Raw genomic sequence first — 15,625 nt, 5'->3', positions numbered from 1 at the left:
TTGCAGAGTTATAAAATAATATTAAATATATATAAAATTACTGATATTATTTAATTACAGAATTACTGTATTAATTTATTAAAATAATAAAAAATTATATTATTGAATAAATGTATACTATAAAGTGATCTTGTATAGGATAATATTAATATTATAATTGTAAATATTTTTTATATGCAGTTTTTTATTATTAAACTCTTATATATTAAAAATATTTTTATAAAATATAATAACTATTTTTAATTTATCTTAATACTTTGGAGAATTATTAAATAATATTATCATGTGATTAAATGTATACAAAATTATTTGTATTATTTAATTATAATATTAATATATTAATTTCTTAAAATAATAAAAAATTTATTATTATATAAATATATATTATACGATAAATTATTTTTATACATCTAATCATAATCGAATTGTTTTTATATATCTAATTACAATAAAATTAAACTTTAAAATTATATAATACCAGTAATTTTTTATTTAAAAATTAATAATAAAATTTATTAAATATTACAATATTAAAATTATAAAAAAATTATTATTATAAAATATAATATTTTTAAATTAATATAATATAAATATTTTATTATAATATATTAATAATTAAAAAAGCTACTTCACAAATTAAAAGTCTCACAATCTTATTTAAATGTATTTCGGTTAAATTTATGAATGTTAATTGAATTTTGGTTTTAATATTTTTTTATTAAGAATTAAAAATAAAATATTTTTTTAATTTTTAAAAACTATAATTAAAATTAAATTTTTAACATAATTTTTGTATGATTCTATAAGCAATTTTATTATAATTTTAATTTGATTTCAATTTTTATTTTGATTTTTTTAACTTTTAATTTTATTTTTAATTTAAATTTTAATTTTTATAAATAAAATTATAATATTTTTACATTTATATTAAAATAATAAGTAACTAGTATCAAAATAATATTAACATTTAAATAATAATAATATCAATATTAATATATGTTATATATAAAAGGAATATCATATTATTTTATATATAATTGGTGATTATGTAAATTTAATGAAAAGATAGGTGTAATTAATACATAAAAATATATTATATTATTAATATATAATTCATTCATATAAAATAATTAATATATTTATAGTTGAAATAATAAATATATATGCATAAATATATATATATATAATCTATTTAAATAGAATAATTTATAATTAATTATAAAAAATTTTAATAATTAATTAAAATATATAACTATTTTATAATATTATTAATAATTATTTAATAATTAAAAAAATCATATTTAAATTATATAAATAATTTAATTTATAAAAATAATTAAATAATATTAAATAATAAAAAACTTTTATTAGATTAAAATACACTTAAATAACTATTTTGTTTATATTCTTTTTTATTTAACTATTTATAAAATTAAGATTCAAATTTATTAAATTGAATTTATAATTTTAAGAATATATTTTTAAAATTATTGAAATTATATAAAATATAAAATATATTATTAAAATTATATAATAAAATTATAATATCATTAAAATTATTTAAAAAATAAATATATATAATTGATTTTTCAGTATGTTTTCAATAGGATTTCGATTTTATTTTAATACTATTTTCAAAATCAAAATCAGAATTAAATAATTAAATAAATTTAATTCGATTCCTGCAATGTCGATTTTTTTATTTCAATACGGTTAGGTACAACTCTTTGATTTGATTCGTACTCTAAAAATTATGCATAGCCCTATAAAAAAGCCTTATTAAAGTTAAATTAATTTTAGCATAAATTCGCTCCATAAATGCATTTATCTTTAAAAAAATGATAAATTTATGTTAAAAATCAAAATTAAAGGATTAAAAGGTAAAAACTACTCCTAAATTGGAGTTAAAAGTATCAAATCTCACTATCTGAATATTTTTCTGAATTATCATTAAAAAAAAAAAAAATTTCTAGTGAATATTTCAAAATATAAATTATGTTCTACCATATTGATTTTATTTTGACTTTTTATAGTAATTTAATGGTAAATTTATGCTAAAAAATAAAATTTAATATCTTTAACAACAGGCCAATGTTTAAAATAAGATAATCTTAAATATTTTGTCCAAATTAACCCTTTACTTTGAATTGAAGGTCAAATAAACATCAACTTTTTATTTTTATTTATATTCTGTTTTTTTACGAAATTAGAATCAGGTTCCATTTTAAAGGTGTTTGGTCCCTATATATACAAAATGCTGAATGGAAATTAAAATTATTTTTATTTAATGAAAATTAACCTAAAGTTTTCATATATATTAAATAATATTTCAATTTAAAAATACAATATCATTATTTCAATAGAAAAAAACTACTAAGTCATTAATCTGACACGTGTCCACCATTTCATGTGAACCGTTCTTAGTGTGTGAGCAGATATAGACCCAAGACAATTTTTTACTAAAAAGAACAATTAAAAGAAAAATAATATGAACGTCTCCGTTTTTGGTCTTTTGGCTAACCGAAAGAACGTAACTCTAATCAAACGGCAGAGGCTGATCCCACGTGCGAACCCATCAGATCTTTCATCACCCACCTATCATACTGTTGCCACTCTCTCTCTGGTGATTATTCCACACGCTCCCCAAGCGGCGCGTGAGAAATCACTGTTCCTTATTAGCTCTAAGAGAGCCTAAAGGGGACCAGTGGAAGGAGCAATGTCCAGTGCTCACCGTTCACTTCTTTGGCGCGCCGGTGACGGAATTTAATACCGATCTGCCTGCCTCTCTACCGAATTGTTTCTGTCGCCTCTTCATCCAAACTCGATTATTAGATTCAGTGTTCTGGATTTCGATTCTCTGTTGTTCCTATGAAGTTTTAGGTAAGACTTCTCCATCGCCAATAGATTGATTTCTCTTTTTGTGTGTGGCTTTGCTTTTATTTGATAGAATTTTGAGTTTTATTGCGTTGATGCAATGCCCATTTGGAGTATGCTTTCAGTATTTCCGGGTCCATATTGAATTAGGTCCCTCTTTTCCATGGTTATCTTCTGTTGATTGGATAACGTGTTAGCTATAAATTATTATTATTGTTATTTATTATGCATGACTGAACCTTTTTACACGAGAATTTTTTGGCATGGTGGGGTGCATGGCTTTGAGTTTCTCGTTTTGGAGCTAAATTACTATAATTCGAGACTTTGCTTCTGGGTATTAGCTATATTCCAAATGTGATGCTATATAGCTGTAGAGTGTAAATTGTAATGGTGAAACTAAATTAGCTTGGCGGACCTCAGATAGAGTTGCATTTAGGGTAAGGCAAGCAATACAAGATTGGATGGTAGGCAAAATTATTTGGTCAGCTTCAGACAGTTGCTGATTAGTTGATCATGGAAGTACGTGTCTCACAGGTTTTTCAACATCAGAAAGACTGGTTGATTATGCTCGAGAAGAAATCATATAGGGTCTTTTAGCTTGCCTAGATTTTTCTGCTGCTGGGCACCAAAATGCTGGGGAGAACTTCGTTGCCTGCTAATTAGGTTGGAGAACCTAGCATGTTGGATTGCAACATTATTGTATAAGCAACTCCTAATTTTTATTCAATTTGCCTGTCATGATTAGAAGCTAAACAGAAAGCAGAACCTTATACTTAAAGAGTGAAAGTTCTCTGTATTAGTCTCTCATTAGTGGGATGCTGGCCTTTGATTGTGAATGACCAATGTGGATATTTTAATAATTCTTAGTCCATTCCTCTATTAGCATTGTTATTGCTCCATCAAGTTTAGGGTCCTTGAAAGGGCTGTTTAGATGCATCTTTCAGAAATTTTGCATGTAATGGATGTTGTCATGTCTCTATCTGCAATCTCTTGGTTGCAATCCAAAGAATTTGCCTTTACATTTGACAATGGTTGAGAAAGGGAGATTGAGATCAACACGTGCGTAAGGAGTAAACTAAAGTTGACTGGAGGAAAGTAGAGAAAAAGAATTTAGTGGCTTTGATCTTTTTGGAGATGTAGCCCAAACTTAAATGCACTGGGAAATGAGTATATGTTAATAAACTTGATTAGACTATCGGAAAATGGTCCTTCAATTTGTGAGAAAATGACATGTTTGAATTGGCATTGATGCTTTTACTGTTATGTTTATTCCAATTTTTAGAAGGTGTTGGAAATTGGGATAGTTGAAAACAAAAATGCGATCTCTTTTGATTCTATCTTCTATTAATTAATTTATTCCTGTTGACAGATGCATAAATTGATGACCTTCCCGGGGGCATGATATTGTGAACCATTGAGGTAGTTTCAAAAGGTATTTACTAGGTGATATTTACAATGTAGTAGGTTAATACGAATTGCGGAAATAATGGATTCCTATTCCTTGTGTTGATTCAAGGATAACCATGGAGGCACGCCCTGCTTTATCTATTCAGAGATCAGGTGCAAAACAGATAAGTAATCATGGGCTTTCCGCAGCTTTATCTTCATCTTTGCCAGTCCTGCCAACCTCTATAGAAGAGACATGCCCCAAATTGTCAAACTCTCAACAAGTTTCCTTGGAAGGGGGTCTTATGACAAAGCCTATTGCCCATGCAAGTCAATTACCCTCTAACAGTGGAGTAGTTGGCCATCTGTTCTCATCATCTGCAGGCTTCTTATCGGACCTTCAGTACTCTTCTGTTTCACCCCAGGAGAAACAATCTGGGAATGCTCCTTTCATTTCTCAATCATCAACAAATGTGACAGCTTTGACACTGCCACAATCTTCACATTCAGGATTGCTTCAATCCACAAAATCAAGTCAGTATGCCAAGGAAACCAATGCTTCATGGTGTCCAGAGTCAATGCCGGGTTTTCTTGATCTTCCTGTAAATAACCCTGTCCAAAATAATCAAGTAGAAAGCAATAGTTGTAGTGGTGTGATTGTGTCCGAGGAATTTAGTAAACGAAATGATTGGCAGGAATGGGCAGACCAGCTTATTACTGATGATGATGCTTTGACATCTAACTGGAGTGAGCTTCTAATTGACACCAGTGTTGTAGAAGTGGAACAAAAGGTTGGGTTATTCTCATGACATAAGGCAATTTAGTTATTTTTGTGTGTGCTTTAGCCTTTATGTTGTTTTGTGCTCTCTTCTTCTTGCTTCAGATGGCATATCAGGTGTCAAAACCATCTTCAAATGTTCTATCTCAGCAGCCCCAAGTTCATCAACAGCTTCCTGCTCCATCTGGAGAGATTCATCCTGTTCTTACCCCTACTTCCTCAACCAATAATGTGCCATCCAAGCCACGCATGCGCTGGACACCAGAGCTTCATGAAGCCTTTGTGGAGGCTGTTAATCAGCTTGGTGGCAGTGAAAGTGTGTGATTCTCTCAGCCTTATAATTTATCATAAATGTATAAGGTTTTTGCTCCAATTGATTTCTCCTTGTTTGATGTACAGGGGCTACTCCAAAAGGTGTGTTGAAGCTTATGAAAGTTGATGGCTTGACCATCTATCATGTAAAAAGCCATTTGCAGGTACCTACATTCCCTTTTAGTATGAGACTGGTCATCTGCATAAACAAACTTTGTTCGTGTGTCTTTGATAGGATTTTTAGATTGTTCTTTTTTTTGCCCCCTAATTGTAGATCTTGTTTCTTGAATTTCAGAAGTATAGGACTGCCAGATATAGACCAGACTCGTCAGAAGGTATGTAATATTTAGCAAGCAATCTGTTGCATTTTTCCTTGTATACTATACCATTACTCTGCCTCAAAAATTTCAATGACTGTAAGATGTATGCCTGTGTTTCCTTTGGAGCTTGGGAATGGGGTGCTATTTCTTTTTCCTGTATTTCTTCTGTGTTCCCATCCATAGATGCCTGTGCATTTTCTTTTATTTTTCTCATGTAATGTGTCTTCGTTGCACATTTTCCTCTTCAAGATGCATTTTCCCCCTCCTTTTTCAAAGGAATCAATCATGATGTGCACTTTCACTCAAGTTGAGTTGATATTCATTACGAGAAAGGCTTTCTTGACAAACATGCGAGAGATTTAATTTTCAATACTTGTGTTTTAGTACCCTCTAATTCTCATTGATACTTTCTTTTTCCAAATGGCATTCCTACCATTTAGTTCTCATTGCTTCATGTTCTGAACCCAGAAACCCTCTTTGTTTCCCCTCAGTTTTATGCCTGATGCTGATGTTATCTGTATTTGTTGTACCTTAACTCATTTATTGCATGTGGATCAAGACAATGCAAGGAATTTATATTTAATGTTTAGGTCTTCTAACTTCTAGTTTCCTTGCAGGATCGTCAGAGAAAAAATTCACTCCTAGAGAAGAAATATCATCTCTTGACTTGAAGACGTAAGTCTATCAATGATTAGTACATGCATTCAAAGTGGTTGATTTTCATTAATTCTTTGGCTTAGGGAGACTTGATGCTTGTCTTGGTTGTTTGAAGACTTGGTTGCAACTCCTAATAGAAAACATGATATTTCTAACAATTGGATATTACTTACTCAAGCCTCCTGATCTATTTAACCATCTGCTTTCATAAGATGAAGCACTCTGGTTGTTAGGAATTCAATTAAGAGTGCATATATTTGAGCTGGGGTCAAACTCCAAGTATCATCATTGTTATCAGTATGTTAAACCAATAGTAATCATCTTCTTGTTTGTTAGCTGTTGGAAATGAGAGCTATCTGAGTTATAAAAGGAACCGAGCAAACAATTAAAAATAATACCAGAATTTCTTGTCTATTTGGAAAGTCCTCATTCTTCTTCCTTCTCTTATATTTTGTTTGTATTCTTCCAGTCCTATTCTTGTAAACATTATTGAATCATTAAACGAATCTTGAGACCAAAGCCATTCAATTCTTCTTGATGTTAGGTCCTAAGAACTGTAAATAAAATATTGGCAAAAAACTATAAAGTACGGTTTTTCTTGGGCTAATTGTAGATATTTAATTTCTTCTCATCCCTGCAAGGTGTGCAGATAAATGAGTTCGTCATGTATGTTCTTCATTGAAGGGTAAAGTTGTGTTAGGTTTATAAGCTTGAATTGCTCTGAATCTCTGATGGAGTGCATGCTTTGCTCAATGAAACTATATTTTGTTCTATTAAAGATTGCACATTATCCATATAGTTTTAGTCTCTGAATGACTGTTTTGTGCCATTTCATTTTGAATTATCCCACTGAATGTGTAATGTCTTTGATTTTGTAAAATCAGGGGTATTGAGATTACTGAAGCTCTGCGGTTACAGATGGAAGTTCAGAAACGGCTGCACGAACAGCTTGAGGTATAAATACATTCCTCAAATGAGGGAATTTTGTTAAGCTATAATAGGTGGTTTTGACTTTGCATCTTGAAATTATGCCGAATTTGGGCATTATAATGCCTTGTGACACAAAATTGGTTCGCAGCATTGAAGTATGGGTTAAGTTCAACCGTCTCTAAACTTATGATGGATTTCAGTTTGGTCACTTAATTTTACAAAAAAATCACAACTTTAGCTTCTGTTTCAGTTTTGTCACTAGGGCCATATTTAATCATATATTTATCTGTTTCATAATTTTGTCCATTTTTTCTTTTTTGGTTGTCCCAAAATTATTGTCTACTTTCCCTTTTTATACGGTAATAACATATAAATTTACTATTATAATCCTATTTAATTTTTTTTTATTTTCAAGAAACTTTTCAAAATATTTTTTAGTATTTAATAAAATTTAATATATTTAAAATGAGTAAAATCGGAAAGTTAATAAAAGAAATTGTATTTCTTAATGCGTGAAAAAGCAAAGTGGACCTTTCTAAAATTCAAAAATTAGTTGAGAAATTCTCATGTGAGAAATTGAAAATTAGTGACTGTTGACAGTTACAGATAATTCAATGATACTGGCATCCATGTGCATACATGTATTCACAAATCACATTATGCGTATCAAATTGCATTTTATGATTGCAGTTTGACAATGAACTTTTTTTCTGAAAGAAGTTTGATAACGAACTTGTTTTGGCAGATTCAACGAAATTTACAGTTACGAATTGAAGAACAAGGGAGGTACCTCCAAATGATGTTTGAGAAGCAGTGCAAATCAGGTTCCGACAAGCTGACGGCTTCATCATCTGCCATGGAGAACACTTCAGCTATATCTTCTGATGCAATCCATGATTCCCCTGCAAAAAATGAAATGGAAGCCTCTCAGTTAGACCATGACAAAACAAACTGTAACCCACTTGATGCCAAGTCCATGGTGGAAGAAGGGTCACATGATCCAAGTGAGAAGCAAAAGGCTCCTGAAGTTGACGGTTCTGAAAATCCCCAGCCAGATAATTGCGAGTCAAGTTCACCATCTGCTAAACGTCGGAGAACAGATGCCTGAGCCCATCAGCATTTCACTGACGAGGGACATTGATTTGGCGGAAGATTTATAATCATAGTTAGGGACAGAACCTAGATGATGACTGTAATAGAGCTTTAGAACTTTGAGATCTTCCTGCTGTTTTTATCATGTCCTTGTCATAATTTGGTTGTGCACATTTATTTAATCCATAAACAAGGTGGATATATGAGAAAAAGGGTAAATTAGTTTTTCTTGTCAACGGATAGTGCCATAATTAACTAGAATCCTTATAATTTAAAGAATAAATGAACATTTTACTAATTTTTTTTTTTATGTATCCAGTCATTAAAATACCCTTTATGATAAATTATTACTTTGTTTTGAAATTTTTTCAATATGAATATTTTGTTGCTGCTGCTAGTAACGTACAAAGATGGATGATGGATAGTAACGGAATATTTTACCGTTGCAAATCTCCTAACTTCATATTATTATCAAAATATCTGAATTTTAATTTTGTCTTAATAAAAATCCTTTTAGTGTAATATTAAAATTTTATTTCTCAATTTAAATTTACTTCTAAATTATTATTAAAAAATTAAATAAAAATATAACTTATAAAAATTTAAAATTTATCTTATTAAATTTTTTAATGATAGTTACATAAAAATAAAATTTAACTTTTTAAGCCGATAATATAATTTAAAAATAAATTTTACTTCTTGTCATTTTTTAAGACTCACAATACTTATGTTTTGCTTTTCCGACTAAATTATTTTACATGGAATTGATGATATGATATAGCCTTCCCAACCTTAAAGCCATGTAACTCTTTTTTTTGAAATAGGGGGTTGGGGGATTCGAACCTTAGACCTTTCAAGACTACAGGATGCACTTTCCACCAGGCTAAGCCTTGGAGTGCAAAGCCATGTAACTCTTATTACTATGTTTTTGTGGCCATGCATATATATATATATATATCCTTAGTTAAAAATTAAAAATTTTATAAGAATTTGATTTTTTATTTTAATAATTTTTTATTTGAGATTGAAATTTTTTAATTTTTTCTTAATTTAAAAAAAATTATTTAAAAAGAAATGGAAATTTTACCTAATTTTTAAATATTTATTTAAATTATTTTTTTTATAAAATGAATCATTACCAACGAAGGGAAAAATTTTACTAAAAATTCAAGTGGAACGAAAGGTATTCTATGAGGAATTAGGAGCCCATGATAATTCAGCAAAAAAAGTGCACAAAACTAAGAAAACAAGATGATAAGACATTGCAAGTAGTTTGTCAATTTGCATGGTGTTAAATTTATGGAAAAATTACTTAGAAATTTATTAGTTAATTTTTTAATTTAAAAAATATATTAAAAATATTTTTGATATTTTAAAAAAATTATTAATTATTCCTTTTATTATTTTATTATTAATTATTTTATTATTTAATTTTTATAGTTTTAAAAAATTTATTGTTTAATCTCTTAAATTTTTAAAACATTTATTATTTAGTCTTTTAATATTAGATACATTTTAAATTTTTTTTATAATATATAACGATTAAAATTAATACAGAATCTAACTTATAAATTTTTTAAAATATCAGAAATATTTTAATATAATTTTTCAAAATCAATGAATCAATTAGCGAGTTTTTCTATACTGCAAGGACTAAATAATAATTTTCTCTAAATTTAATATTCTCAATTTCTGATTTTATTTTTTTTAATTAAGAGAAAGACAAGAATAGGGAACAAAATTAGGTATCAAAATCAAGGTTAGACCTTCAAAACATTAACAAATTAATTTGGGTATGACTCGTAATTTAATCTAAAGCATTTGACCAATTATTCCTTTCCTTTTCTTTCACCAATTTTATTGTGATTTTGAAAACATAATTCATTGTAATTAAATTTCTACATCAAAATATAACTAAAGCCAATTGCAAATCTTTTCCATATTTTACTCAAATTATTTTTTTATATTAATTTATATTAAAACTCTGTTTATTTCACATAAAATATTTTCCAATTACAATTAAAAGTAATTATTAATTTTTTTAAATTATTATCAACATTTTAATGTATTTTTAAAAAATAATGAGTTTTCTTTTTACAGATGTGATGGTCAGGGAATTGAGAGGTCTCCGTGTGAGCTTCTTAAGAGAGAGACGCCGTTGAATCCAAGTAATCAGCTAATGGCATTGGCAGCAGAAGCCCCAACAAGCAATCTCTCTTTTTGCATCTCCTACCTATAGCTTCTGATCTGGTCACCCCAGTTAACGTCCCTTCGACTCAAACCCATGACGACTCAACTCACAGTTTGGTACACAACTGACAACACTGCCTCTAGCCTTCTTCCATTATGAAATTCTTACTCCCAACTCAAACCATCCCTTTTATAACCCGCCTTTCTTCTTCTATCCTCTTACCATCTTCATCGTTTTCTCTTTTGCTTACACGCCGTGGCCTCAACCACCATGGCTGGTTTTGCCACAGGTTCTTATCATTTGCAGGACTATGACGAGGTAATTTATCATCTTCTTCTTCTTGGTTCCTTTTCTTTAGCTCATACTTTACAGTCTTGGAGAGTACTTCAGTATAACTGGGTCAAAGTTTCTTTCTGGAAATAAATTTCAATTGGTGTAATGTGGCAGCAGCACCGGCGTTCTTCGACCCGCCAGTCTGTGACGTCGAAAATGTGCAGAGTTTGTGGGGATGAGATTGGTGTGAAGGAAGATGGACAGCTTTTTGTGGCTTGTCATGTCTGTGGATTTCCTGTTTGCAGGCCTTGTTATGAGTATGAGAGAAGTGAGGGAAACCAGTGCTGTCCTCAGTGCAACACTCGCTATAAGCGTCACAAAGGTCTGCAAGTTTTTATTGTTTCCTCATTCTTTTTTATCTTCTAACTCGGTTTTTAAGGTTCTTCATCAATCATGTGACATTAATTAACAGTTTAAGGTTTTGTTGGTTCGTTCAGGTTGTCCCAGAGTTGCAGGAGATGAAGATGATGATGATGATATTGGAACAGAAGTCCTTGATGATGAATTTCAGATTAAGAAGCACCACGATGACCAAGATCACAAAAACGTCTTTGCTCACTCGGTAATCACTCCTAATTAATCATTTCCTCCTGTGGAATCTACAGAATATATTGAAGAATAGCTAAAAGGCAGGATTCCTGTAGGAAAATGGAGACTATATTCAAAGACCATTGCATACTGGAGGAGCATTCTCGTCTGCAGGAAGTGGTAAGCAAATTTACTTTAAGCTATAACAAATCTTCACATTTTTTATTCTCTGAAAGAAAATCTAATTTCTGGGATTTGTTGGTGATGTGGTGTAGTGGCAGGAGGCAAGGAGTTTGAAGCAGACAGAGATATGTACAACGATGCAGAATGGAAAGAAAGAGTTGAGAAGTGGAAATTCAGGCAAGAAAAGAGAGGCCTGGTGAGCAAAGATGATGGAGGAAATGATAAAGGAGAAGAAGAAGATGAATACATGCAAGTGTTATCACTATCTTCATTTCAAAGACATTAAAATATATACCAATCTCATTGAAACATTAATTCTTTGTCTTCTTTGGACAGTATGGCTGAAGCTAGACAACCTCTGTGGCGAAAAATTCCCATTGCCTCAAGCAAAATCAACCCATACCGCATTGTCATTGTCATACGACTTGTCGTTCTATGTTTCTTTCTTCGTTTCCGTGTCTTAACTCCAGCTTATGATGCTTTCCCATTATGGCTAATTTCTGTAATCTGCGAAATATGGTTTGCATTTTCATGGATTCTTGACCAGTTTCCAAAATGGCTCCCAATTGAACGTGAAACTTATCTTGATCGTTTATCAATGAGATTTGAGCGTGAAGGGGAGCCTAACCGCTTAGCTCCAGTTGATTTTTTTGTGAGCACTGTGGATCCTCTTAAGGAACCACCAATCATCACTGCAAATACTGTGCTTTCAATCTTGGCTGTTGATTATCCTGTTGATAAGGTCAGCTGTTATGTATCGGACGATGGTGCTTCCATGCTCCTTTTTGATTCACTAGCAGAAACTGCTGAGTTTGCCAGGAGATGGGTTCCCTTTTGCAAGAAACATAGCATTGAGCCCAGGGCTCCTGAATTCTACTTCTCTCAGAAAATAGACTATTTGAAAGATAAAGTGCATCCCAGCTTTGTCAAGGAGCGCAGGTCTATGAAAGTAAGCAACTGATTCCTTCTCTTCTGTGCTTGATATTCTCACTGAGCACTAAATGGAATTTTTTGGTGTTTGTAGAGAGAATATGAAGAATTCAAGGTGAAGATTAATGCATTGGTGGCAAAGGCTCAAAAGAAACCAGAAGAAGGATGGGTTATGCAGGATGGTACCCCATGGCCTGGAAACAACACAAGAGATCATCCTGGAATGATTCAGGTCTGCACAATGTATCATTTCTTGATTGTTTTTAATACGAAAAATTGATAATTATCTTTCGTTCCTACTCGAAGCTAGGCTTGTTCTGCAGGTATATCTTGGAAGTGAGGGTGCTCTTGATGTTGAAGGTAAGGAGATTCCTAGGCTTGTGTATGTCTCTCGTGAGAAGCGACCTGGATATCAACACCACAAGAAGGCAGGTGCCATGAATGCTCTGGTAAGTGATTCTCTGTGAGTTTCTCAATTGCATACTCCTGTGAGATTCAGTTGACTAATGCTAAACAATTAATTGCAGATCCGAGTCTCTGCAGTGCTTACCAATGCACCTTTCATGTTGAATTTGGATTGTGATCACTACCTTAACAATAGCAAAGCTGTGAGAGAAGCCATGTGCTTTTTAATGGATCCTCAGCTAGGAAAGAAGGTCTGCTATGTTCAGTTTCCTCAGAGGTTCGATGGTATTGATCGTCACGATAGATATGCTAATCGCAACACTGTATTTTTCGATGTGAGTCGAACAAGTTGATGATCATTGTTTCTTGTTATGAGTTAGCATAAATTTTAGCTTATGTTCTCAACCTTGTTTTGATTCTAGATTAATATGAAAGGCCTAGATGGAGTCCAAGGGCCAGTATATGTTGGTACTGGATGTGTTTTCAACAGGCAGGCATTGTATGGATATGATCCACCCGTTTCTGAGAAGAGGCCTAAAATGACATGTGATTGCTGGCCTTCCTGGGGCAGCTGTTGCTGTGGGGGTTCAAGAAAGAAGTCAAAATCCAAGAAGAAAGGCCAAAGCAGCAGCCTGTTTGGTGGATTGCTGCCCAGGAAAAAGAAAATGTTGGGCAAGAGCTATACGAGAAAAGGGTCTGGAGCAGTTTTTGAACTCGAAGAGATTGAAGAAGGGCTTGAAGGTTATGAAGAGCTGGAAAAATCATCACTCATGTCACAGAAAAATTTCGAGAAACGATTCGGGCAATCTCCAGTCTTTATTGCCTCCACTCTCATGGAAGAAGGTGGCCTGCCTGAAGGAACTAATCCTTCAACACTCATCAAGGAAGCCATTCATGTTATCAGTTGTGGGTACGAAGAAAAAACAGAATGGGGCAAAGAGGTGAGTAGTAATCATGTACAAAATGTTGAAACCATTAGCTGACTAGCAAGATTACTGAATGCTGAACTTGATTTCTTCTCAGATTGGATGGATTTATGGTTCTGTTACAGAGGATATCTTGACAGGATTCAAGATGCATTGTAGAGGATGGAAGTCAATTTACTGTAGTCCAGAGAGAGCAGCTTTTAAAGGATCAGCTCCTATTAATCTATCAGATAGATTGCATCAGGTTCTGCGATGGGCTCTTGGCTCCGTCGAAATTTTCATGAGTCGCCATTGCCCACTATGGTATGGATATGGAGGAAAGCTGAAATGGTTGGAGAGGCTCGCCTATGTTAACACCATTGTTTATCCTTTCACTTCCATTCCTTTACTTGCCTACTGTACTATTCCTGCTGTCTGCCTTCTGACTGGAAAATTCATCATCCCCACGGTAAGTAATGTTAGGACAATACACACTACGTCCACCAGCATTATCTTCTACTGTCATCTATAAAATCATAATAGCTCATCCTTTTAATTAGATATGAATATTCTAATATGATTATGAGTTACAAATCTAAATACTGAGCTCCATTGAAAAAAATTGTTGCAAGAAATAGTTTTAACAAGAAATTACTCTCATGCAGCTAACCAACCTGGCTAGTGTATGGTTCCTAGCACTTTTCCTCTCCATTATAGCAACAAGTGTCCTAGAGCTTCGATGGAGTGGAGTAAGCATTGAAGACTTATGGCGTAACGAGCAATTCTGGGTGATAGGTGGTGTCTCAGCACATCTCTTTGCTGTATTCCAAGGCCTCCTCAAGGTCCTTGCCGGAGTCGACACAAACTTCACAGTCACAGCAAAAGCAGCAGACGACACAGAATTTGGAGAGCTCTACCTTTTCAAATGGACGACACTTCTCATTCCACCGACTACTTTGATTATCATAAACATGGTGGGAGTAGTTGCTGGAGTTTCTGATGCAATCAACAACGGATATGGCTCATGGGGTCCCTTATTTGGGAAGCTATTTTTTGCTTTTTGGGTCATTGCTCATCTCTATCCTTTTCTCAAAGGTTTAATGGGAAGACAAAACAGAACTCCTACCATTGTTGTTCTGTGGTCTATACTTCTTGCATCAATTTTCTCACTCGTTTGGGTCAGGATTGATCCTTTCTTGCCTAAGCAAACTGGCCCTGTTCTCAAACAATGTGGGGTGGAGTGTTAGTCTTGTTTTTGGATTTCATTTGTTTCTGCAAGAGAATTCAAGTTGTTAATAGAGATTTTTGTTTTTAATATATAAGGAACTTGAAACTCACTGGCTTATGCAAACTTTAAAAAAATATATATAAAGCAGTCTAAATAAATTATCACCAATTCAATAATCTCTAGATTTTAAGGAGATAATCGCTAAACAAATTACTTATTTTTTCATAAAATTTTGTGCTTAGAGAATAATGCTTGAATTGTCAAATTATAAGCCAATGAAAATGCTTGAATCTGCCAGGGTGGTGGAAACACTGTCACCATATAGAATGGCTGGATCAGCACCAACTACTCATCCTTTTGTTAACTAATTTATGGTAACTTGCTGAATATTCCAATCGTCTGCTGGTTAATAATCGAGTATTGCAAAGTGTTAGGATGAGTATTATTCCTCTCAAACTAAAATAATCAAATTAATTTAAAATTTTAATTTAATTTTATAATTATTTTAATTTAACTCATTTTGAAGTTTCAAAAAATTCAATTATTTTTCAATTTCAAGTCAATAAATATGTT

The 15,625-nt window shown here is 32.1% G+C and overlaps 2 protein-coding genes across 7 annotated transcripts; both read left to right on the top strand.

The window, feature by feature from the left end:
• Nucleotides 1-2,597: 2,597 nt before the first annotated feature.
• On the top strand, nucleotides 2,598-8,585 carry LOC110628597 (protein PHOSPHATE STARVATION RESPONSE 1). 5 transcript variants are annotated; one of them, XM_021775352.2, is made up of 10 exons: nucleotides 2,598-2,880; nucleotides 4,244-4,306; nucleotides 4,391-4,862; nucleotides 4,956-5,051; nucleotides 5,144-5,354; nucleotides 5,438-5,514; nucleotides 5,646-5,685; nucleotides 6,288-6,345; nucleotides 7,212-7,281; nucleotides 8,003-8,585. In XM_021775352.2, the coding sequence occupies exons 3-10, from the start codon at nucleotides 4,398-4,400 to the stop codon at nucleotides 8,363-8,365; spliced, it is 1,380 nt and encodes a 459-aa protein (XP_021631044.2). In that variant the 5' UTR covers nucleotides 2,598-2,880; nucleotides 4,244-4,306; nucleotides 4,391-4,397; the 3' UTR covers nucleotides 8,366-8,585. The 5 variants fall into 5 exon arrangements, with proteins under 5 accessions (XP_021631044.2, XP_043805017.1, XP_021631043.2 ...); XM_043949082.1 differs by adding an exon at nucleotides 3,409-3,537 and having other exon boundaries at nucleotides 2,601-2,880; nucleotides 4,244-4,293; nucleotides 4,391-5,051; XM_043949081.1 differs by adding an exon at nucleotides 3,409-3,537 and having other exon boundaries at nucleotides 2,603-2,880; nucleotides 4,391-5,051.
• A 1,942-nt stretch (nucleotides 8,586-10,527) lies between these two features.
• On the top strand, nucleotides 10,528-15,158 carry LOC110627412 (cellulose synthase A catalytic subunit 4 [UDP-forming]). Of its 2 annotated transcripts, none has more exons than XM_043949045.1 (12): nucleotides 10,528-10,858; nucleotides 10,991-11,195; nucleotides 11,311-11,435; nucleotides 11,518-11,581; nucleotides 11,677-11,833; nucleotides 11,921-12,533; nucleotides 12,609-12,746; nucleotides 12,838-12,963; nucleotides 13,042-13,254; nucleotides 13,342-13,860; nucleotides 13,943-14,293; nucleotides 14,490-15,158. In XM_043949045.1, exons 1-12 carry the CDS (start codon nucleotides 10,811-10,813, stop codon nucleotides 15,069-15,071), a joined length of 3,141 nt encoding a protein of 1,046 aa, XP_043804980.1. In that variant the 5' UTR covers nucleotides 10,528-10,810; the 3' UTR covers nucleotides 15,072-15,158. The 2 variants fall into 2 exon arrangements, with proteins under 2 accessions (XP_043804980.1, XP_043804979.1); XM_043949044.1 differs by having other exon boundaries at nucleotides 10,988-11,195.
• The last annotated feature ends 467 nt before the right edge of the window (nucleotides 15,159-15,625 follow it).

Source organism: Manihot esculenta, chromosome 12, assembly GCF_001659605.2.
Source record: "Manihot esculenta cultivar AM560-2 chromosome 12, M.esculenta_v8, whole genome shotgun sequence".
NCBI classification, from domain to species: Eukaryota; Viridiplantae; Streptophyta; class Magnoliopsida; order Malpighiales; family Euphorbiaceae; genus Manihot; species Manihot esculenta.
The sequence above is the reverse complement of the archived record's forward strand: the minus strand, read 5'-3'. Positions and strand labels throughout refer to the sequence as shown.